Raw genomic sequence first — 8,743 nt, 5'->3', positions numbered from 1 at the left:
GAGCTTATCAGCATTTACATACAAGATATATTTAAAACTGATCCCAGACCAAATATTGCAACCATAATCCCAAATAATCCCATTATTTAGTGCCCTGAGTTCCTGCTGAGATGCCAATGCCAGAAATCTCAAAGAGTGATGGTTCATCATTTTCTACAAGTGAGAGGAAAATACCAAGGAGGAAAGGAAACTCCTCCCTGCTAAATTTATCAAATCCATGCTATCTTCACAGCTTTAATTGACACGATCCAGAGTCCTCAATTTCCTGATATGAGGAGTCCATTTTCAAGGTGACTGTCAAGGTCAAGAAGAACTTTCAGTCTTTTCTTTGCCATGTCCCATGAACTCCAGTCCTTCAATAGGAATCTCCTTCTTTATTGCTTTCTGAACTCACTGCTGAGTGCTTGAAGAGGTCGGTACGTGGGTCCCCAATGAGGAACTTCTCGGCAAACCAGCAGTTGAAGCACTGGTCATACTCATGCTTCGTGTCAGTGCAAGCCTCCCTTAACGCTGTTCATGGTGTCAGCATCCACAGTGGTTGAGCAGTACTTTAGATTATCATATTTTTCTACAACAAAGTATGAAGGAAATACTAAAAATGGAAATTAATCCTATTGGAAGAGGAACAGTTTTGGTATAACTTTCTCCTGGGGTCATATGCATATGTGTAATCTAATCCAATTTTTGAGTTGTGGGGTATCCATGACTTCTTTCACCCAAAGTCTATCTTTAGTTGATAGGTCACTAAACAGTACTCTAGTAGTACATCAGGCTTAAAGGATACAGAAATAAAGTGGATACTTTAAAAATTACTGCCTTGCAGGGGGACTATTCTAAATGCAAAGGAGACCTTAATGAAAAAGAAGAGACTAGTGTTGTAGTATGGAGGTGTTTCTCCAGGGATATTAAGGTGGTTCAGCCTAAAAACAATCAAATATGCCAAGCTAATACGACAAGAAGAAAGCCATATAATCATCTCAGTAGATGCAGAAGACATTTGGTAAAGTTCTAACACTCATTAGGAATAGAAGGGAAATTTATAAACATGATAACAGCGATTTATGAAAAAAACACAGCTAACATAATAGTGAAAAGCTGAAAACTACCTTTAAGATTAGGAAGAAGACAAGAGTGTCCACTTTCACCACTGCTACTCAAAATTATACTGGAAGGTCTAACAGAGCAATTAAGGAAGAAAAAAGCCAAATTGGGAAGGAAGAAGTAAAACTTCACAGATAAAATCCTATATATAGAAAATCCCAAAGAATCCATAAGAAAGCTCCTAGAGCTGATAAATGAATTCAGCAAAATTGCAGGGTATGAGATTGCACACAAATGAACTGTATTTCTATACACCAGCAACAATCTGAAAAAAAAATTTTTAATTCCATTTACAACAGCAGCCAAAAGAATAAAATACTTGGGAATCAATTTAACAAAGGAGGTGAAAGATTTTACACTGAAAATTACAGGGACTTCCCTGGTGGTACAGTGATTAAGAGTCTGCCTGCCAACGCAGGGGACATGGGTTCGAGCCCTGGTCCGGGAAGATCCCACATGCCGTGGAGCAACTAAGCCCGTGCGCCACAACTACTGAGCCTGCGCTCTAGAGCCCGCGAGCCACAACTACTGAAGCCCGTGCACCTAGAGCCCATGCACCTAGAGCCCGTGCTCTGCAACAAGAGAAGCCACCTCAATGAGAAGTCCGTGCACCGCAATGAAGAGTAGCCCCTGCTCACTGCAACTAGAGAAAGCCCATGCGCAGCAACGAAGACCCAACACAGCCAAAAATAGATAATAAAATAAATAAATTTATGAAAAAAATAAAATTACAAACATCCTGAAAGAAAACCTAAATAAATGGGAAAACATACCATGTTCATGGATTGGAAGACAATTTTGTTAAAATGGCAGTATTTCCCAAAGTGCTCTATAGATTAAATGCAATCCCTATCAAAATTCCAATGGCTTTTTTTTTTTTTTGGCAGAAGTGGAGAAGCTCATCCTCAAATTCTTTGAAGCTTCAAGGGGTCCTGAATAGCAAGAACAATCTTGATGTCTCACACTTCCTGATTTCAAAACTTACTACAAAGCTTGAGTAATCAAAACTGGTATGGCATAAGGATAGACATAGACCCATGGAATGGAATTGAGAGTCCAGAAATAAGCCCTTGTATATGTGGCCACAAAAGTGCCAAGACCTCTCACTGGGAAAAGGATAGTCTGTTCGACAAGTGGTGCTAAGACAACTGCAAAACCACATACAAAAGAATGAAGTTGGACACCCAGCTCACTCCATATGTCACTCATTAACTCAAAATGGATCAACAATCTGTAAGAACTAAAACTATAAATTACCAGAAGAAAACAAGTAAGTCTTAATGGGCTTGGCTTTGGTGATAAGTTCTTAGATTTGACACCAAAAGCACAAGAAACAAAAAAAATGGACTTCATCACAATTAGAAATTGCATCAAAGGACATTATCAAGAGTGTGAAAAGGTAACTTACAGAATGGGAGAAAATATTTACAAATCATATATCTGATTTGGGTTTAATATTCAGACTATATAAAGAACTTTTACAACTCAGCAATAGAAAGGTAAACAGCCTAATTAAAAAGTCAGCAAAGGAATTGAATACACAGTTCTTCAAAGAAGATATACAAATGGATGACACATGAAAAACTGTTCAACATCATTGGTCATTAAATTCAAATCAAACCCACAATGAGATACCACTTCAACCCACTAGGATGGCTTTAATGGGGAAAAAAGTTGGCAAGGATGCAGAGGAATTGTGCATTGCTGGTGAGAATGTAAAATGTTGCAGCCACTATGTAAAATGGTTTGGCAGTTCCTCAAAAAGATAAACAGAATTACCATATGATCCAACAGTCCTACTCCTAAGTATATATCCAAGAGAAATGAAAATATATGTCTACACAGAAACTTGTACACGAATGTTTATAGCAGTGTTCATAACAGGCAAAAGGTGGAAACAACCCAACTGTCCATCAGTGCATGAATGGATAGATAAATTGTGGCCTATAAATTCAATGGAATATTATTCAGCCATAAAAGGAATGAAGTATTGATACCAGCTACTACTTGGATGAACCTTGAAAATATTCTGCTAAGTAAAAGAAACCAGACACAAAAGGGCACATATGATTGCTTTTTGGTTTTTTTTTTTAACTGAAGTATAGTTGATATACAATATATAAGTTACAGGTGTACAATATAGTGATTCACAGTTTTTAAAGGTTATAGTGCATTTATAGTTATGTTTTTTAAAATAGCTCTTTATTGGAGTATAATTGCTTCATAATACTGTTAGTTTCTGTTGTACAACAAAGTGAATCAGTCATATGCATACATATATCCCCATATCCCCTCCCTCTTTTTTTTTTTTTTTACTTTGGGTTTTTATTTATTTATTTATTTATTTATTTTTGGCTGTGTTGGGTCTTGGTTTCTGTGTGAGGGCTTTCTCTAGTTGCGGCAAGTGGGGGCCACTCTTCATCGCGGTGCGCGGGCCTCTCACTATCGCGGCCTCTCCTATTGTGGAGCACAGGCTCCAGACGCGCAGGCTCAGTAATTGTGGCGCACGGGCTTAGTTGCTCCGCAGCATGTGGGATCTTCCCAGACCAGGGCTCGAACCCGTGTCCCCTGCATTGGCAGGCAGACTCTCAACCACTGCGCCACCAGGGAAGCCCATGTTCTCTGTTAGAGTGAGTCTGCTTCTTTTTGTTACATTCACTAGTTTGTTGTATTTTTTAGATTCCACATACAAGTGATATCATACAGTATTTGTCTTTGTCTGTCTGACTTATTTCACTTAGCATAATGTCTTCCAAGTCCATCCATGTTGTTGCAGATGGCAAAATCTCCTTTTTTATGGCTGAATAGTATGCCATTATTTATACATATATATGTTATATATAACATATATTATATGTATGTTATATATAATGTATATACTATATACATTCCACATCTTTTTTTTTTTTTGGCTGCGTTGGGTCTTCGTTGCTATGCATGGGCTTTCTCTAGTTGTGGCAAGTGGGGGCTACTCTTTGTTGTAGCGCACAGGCTTATCATTGCAGTGGCTTCTCTCTTGTTGCAGAGCATGGGCTCTAGGCATGTGGGCTTCAGTAGTTGCAGCACGCAGGCCCTAGAGCACGTGGGCTTCAGTAGTTGTGGCACGCAGGCTCAGTAGTTGTGGCAAGTGGGCTCAGTAGTTGCAGCACACAGGCTCTAGGGTGCGTGGGCTTCAGTAGTTGTGGCGTGTGGGCTCTAGAGCACAGGCTCAGTAGTTGTGGCGCAAGGGTCTTAGTTGCTCTGCAGCATGTGGGATCTTCCCAGGCCAGGAATTGAACCCATGTCGCCTGCACTGACTGGTGGATTCTTAACCATTGTGCCACCAGGGAAATCCCATACCACATCTTCTTTATCCATTCATCTGTTGATGGACATTTAGGTTGCTTCTGTATATGATTCTTTTATATGAATAGGTAAAACCATAGAGACAGAAAGCAGATTAGAGGTTACCAAGGGATGTGGATAGAATGGGGGACGTGGAGAGTGGTTACTTAATGGTTACGGGGTGTTTTTATGTGGTGATGAAAAGGGTTTAGAAACTAGAGAGAGCTTACCAGCTCTCTATGCACAGTGCACAACATTGTGAATATACTAAATACTAGTGAGTTATAATGGTCAAAGTAAAGTGGTTAATTTTATGTTAGGTGAATTTCACCTCAAAAAAAGGAGAAAAAAAAGTTTCTTCATGGAAAGAGTTTACTAAGGCTTTTTGTTGTGGGAAGGTTATTCCCACGGAGGAAGGCTGAGGAGTAGGGACATCAGGGAGGTGAATTTGGCAGCGGCTTTTGGCAGAAGAGTCAATGGTTGGCTCAGACAGTGTCGCAAGAACCCGTACCCTGAGCAGCATGAACCACAAAGCAGGGCTGGTTCGCCTCCCATTTACCTGCCAGGTGTGACACAGAAGGGTTTTGTACTCCTTGCCTGAGCTGAAAGACAGGGACTCTTACTTCTATCACACAAACAAGCATAGTCAACTAAGGACAAACAGAGTCACACACTGCCTAGTGATCAGTAAGTAAAAACCCTGGATGCTCAAAACTGTTCTTGAAAGTTGACTAATATCTTCCTGAAGAATGTATGGTCTATATGGTTCTGTGTATACAATCTTACATAGAATAATCTTTGGCACACCTGCTTTTGAGAACCATTGACTAAACTAAGAGAACAAAAGGAGAAGTCTGCAATTAGATACTGGGGCATTCTGACCATTGTATCTTGAAGAGAACTCCTAAGTCCCTGGAGGTAAAGGGGTTGGGTGGAGAATTCTAATGTGCTTTGACCTGCTTACAGACTTTACTCCTTTCCAGTTTTCACATTAAGACCATATAACAGGGGTCCCCAACCCCCAGTCCACGGACCGGTACCGGTACAGGTCCATGGCCTGTTAGGAAGTGGGCCACACAGCAGGAGGTGAGCGGCGGGTGAGCGAGCGAAGCTCCATCTGTATTTACAGCCACTCCTCATCGCTTGCATTACCGCCTGAGCTCCACCTCCTGCCAGATCAGTGGTGGCATTAGATTCTCATAGGAGTGCAAACCCTATTGTGACCTGCGCATACGAGGGATCTAGGTTGCACGCTCCTTATGAGAATCTGATGCCTGATGATCTGAGGTGGAGCTGAGGTGGTGATGCTAGTGCTGGGGAGCGGCTGCAAATACAGATGATCATTAGCAGAGAGGTTTGACTGCACAGAGACCACAACAAATCAATTGCTTGCAGACTAATATCAAAACCCTACCAGTGAGTGGCAAGTGACAAGTAAGCTGCATCTTACGGAGTAGACTGGACATAAGCAGAACGCTTTGGGTGTCACTGTCTCCCATCACCCCCAGATGGGACCATCTAGTTGCAGGAAAACAAGCTCAGGGCTGCCACTGATTCTGCATTATGGTGAGTTTTATAATTATTTCATTATGTATCACAATGTAATAATAATAGAAATAAAGTACACAATAAATGTAATGTGGTTGAATCATCCTGAAACCATTCCCTCCCCCGCCCCCCAGTCCGTGGAAAAATTGTCTTCCATGAAACCGGTCCCTGCTGCCAAAAAGTTGGGGATCACTGCTCTATAACATTAATTCAGTTAGTGAATTGGTCTGTGGCTGTGAGGGCTAAATGAGATAATAAAGGCACTAGGTTTGCTGCTGGATTTAAATCTAAATTGTGCTTGGTCAGAGCCACATGTGTACTATTTCATAGGTTTTGTATTCTGCTCATTTCTTTAAAAAATATTTTATTATATAAATGCTCATAAAGAATGACTATAGAAAGAAATTACTCGAGTCCCCAAATTCCATATATTCATTGTTAGCCTTGTCTCCTTTGTTGGGTTTTGTGAGCTTACTATGTACTCAGTTTTCTATTTCTTTTAACATCAAAACAGATTCTGAATCTTTGCAAACATTAGAATGACTTCAGTATCTCATTAAGTGGACAAACCACTATTTACTTAGCCAGTTCTCTGTAGTTGGACATTAAGATTAGTTTTCTCATTAACAAATAATGTGATGACCATATTTTTGCATAAGGATTATTCTATATTTAGATAATTAAAAAAGGAATCGCTGAGTCAAAGGATGTCAGTGTTTTGATTAACACTTGAGTCGATTTACCCTGTTATAAAACAGACACAACTACACTTTTCACAACATGCTCCTTAGAACTGACAATTATCATTCAGAAGAAAAACACTTTTCTAGTTTGACAGCTGAAAAATTATATATCATTGTTTGTAAAATTTTAAAGTAGGGATGTATTTTTAAGTTATTTCCTCTTTTGTATATTGTCTTAAAAATAAACTTCTGTGATAGACATTTTTCCATGTTATTACATAAATCTTCATAATGATGACCGAATGTACATTTAGTGAGTGTAACATAACTTGGTCATTCTTCCTATTTGGGGAATTCATAGTATCTCTGATTTTCTATGACTTCAAATCAGGCAGTAATGAATATTTTATGTAGAAATATTTTTTCTTTGGATTTTCTAAGTTTTTAGGAGCAATATTCATGATTCAAAGGCAGGCGATAGAAAGAAAGAAACTCTCACCAAATGAATCCAGGTATATGCATAAAAGATCTCTGGAAAGCTATGTATGAGGAATTGGCCAGTTCAGTTGCCTGTGGGGAAAGGACCCTAGTTCAAGGGGAAAAGGAATGGATGGGAGAGTTTCCACGCTATTCCATTTAGAACTTTAAAAATATTGAACCGTGTGAGTGCACTACCTAGTTAAAAAAATTAAGTACATTTAAAAAATTAAAAATGGTAAAATAATGAATGTACTTAAGAAATAAATCCACCAGGAGGCAGCATTGCTCTGTCAGGAGGAAGGAAACGCAGCAAATGTGTGGGCTCAGTCTTATTCATGGATGCTCGGATTGTGGGTTGGATTTTTTCTTCCTAACCTGTATTTTCAATTTTCTACAACACCTATACAGAAATAAAATACACTTTAAGGAAAGAAGGAGGTGTCAAGCCCTGCCCCTCTTTAGCTGTAGGGCCATACCTTTGTCCATGTTTATAAATTCCTAAAAGTAAGGTTACTGAGGGAGGGGTGGCTACATTTAAAATGTTGATAGATCTACCAGGTAGCCTTCCAGTGGTACCACCCTACACCACTCATAATGGTGTATGCAGGTGCCAACACAGTGTATTGTTACAGTGTTAGAGCTTGTTCAATTTAATTTTAATTTAAGTTAAAAATATCTCCTTGTTTTAATTAGTATATATTTAGCTATATGGGACATTAGTTATGTTTTCATATATTTAAAAGCAATTTACATTTATTTTTCTGTGAACTACTTCCTTCACCCTACCGAGGGCTGGGAATTTGTCCATGTTTTTTTCCCACTGCTCTGTGCACTGAACACATGTTGTTGGATAAATGAATGATGAGTAACTTTTCTGAGCTCACATTCCTCATCTATAAAATGGGGATGTGTCTTCTTGTTGCTTCATGGGGGGCAGGACTGAGCCTTCCGCTAAATTCAGTTTGGATATCTGAGACTGATGACCCTATACATGCACCACAAGTGTTTGAAAGGATTTATTATAGCCATAATGAGGTTTTCTGGGGAGAGCAGGGCAGGGCCCCAAGCAGGCCCGAAAATGGCTTGAGAGAGTCAGGTGGGGCGACTGACTGTCCCATTTCGCTGTGCTTGCTGGGGTGGGGGGCTGTGGTAAGGTCCTATAGAAGGGCCAAGGCATGTATGGCTTGGACATCCCACAGGTGCTAATAGAGAGTGCCCACAGCTTTCTTAAGGGCTTGAAAGCTGTCAGCAGTCAAACAGCAAAAAAAAGTGGGCTCTGGTATTACAGGATGAAGAACCTCATCTCACTGAAGATTAAATGAGGTAGTATACACAACAAGGTTGCTGCAGAGGAAGTGGTTAATGAATGTTTGCCATTTTTATTGTTATTCTTGAGTCTTTCAATTCTAGTTTTGTAAGGAGTTTTTTTCTTTTGAGTATAACCTTAGAATTTTTTTTTTTTTTTTTCTGGAGTGAGATCTATAGTTACAGAGTTTGTTCACTTTTACGTATCACATGGCTTACTTGTCTTTGTTTCATCCCACTGAACCAGGTACAGGGCTTTGCATGAAATCAAAGAAGGGGCATGCCCATTTCCAGAATCCTCA

At 39.6% G+C, this 8,743-nt stretch overlaps 1 protein-coding gene across 1 annotated transcript; it reads right to left on the bottom strand.

The window, feature by feature from the left end:
* Positions 1-303: 303 nt before the first annotated feature.
* Positions 304-7,729, bottom strand: LOC137750616 (TP53-regulated inhibitor of apoptosis 1-like). Its single transcript, XM_068525002.1, is given in 3 exon segments — positions 304-400; positions 402-503; positions 7,716-7,729. Coding segments are annotated over 3 exon segments (213 nt in total).
* Positions 7,730-8,743: the final 1,014 nt, after the last annotated feature.

The sequence above is a fragment of the Eschrichtius robustus genome, chromosome 16, assembly GCF_028021215.1.
Source record: "Eschrichtius robustus isolate mEscRob2 chromosome 16, mEscRob2.pri, whole genome shotgun sequence".
Lineage (NCBI taxonomy): Eukaryota > Metazoa > Chordata > Mammalia > Artiodactyla > Eschrichtiidae > Eschrichtius > Eschrichtius robustus.
Note: the sequence above shows the minus strand (reverse complement) of the source record. Positions and strands in the feature narration are given on the sequence as shown.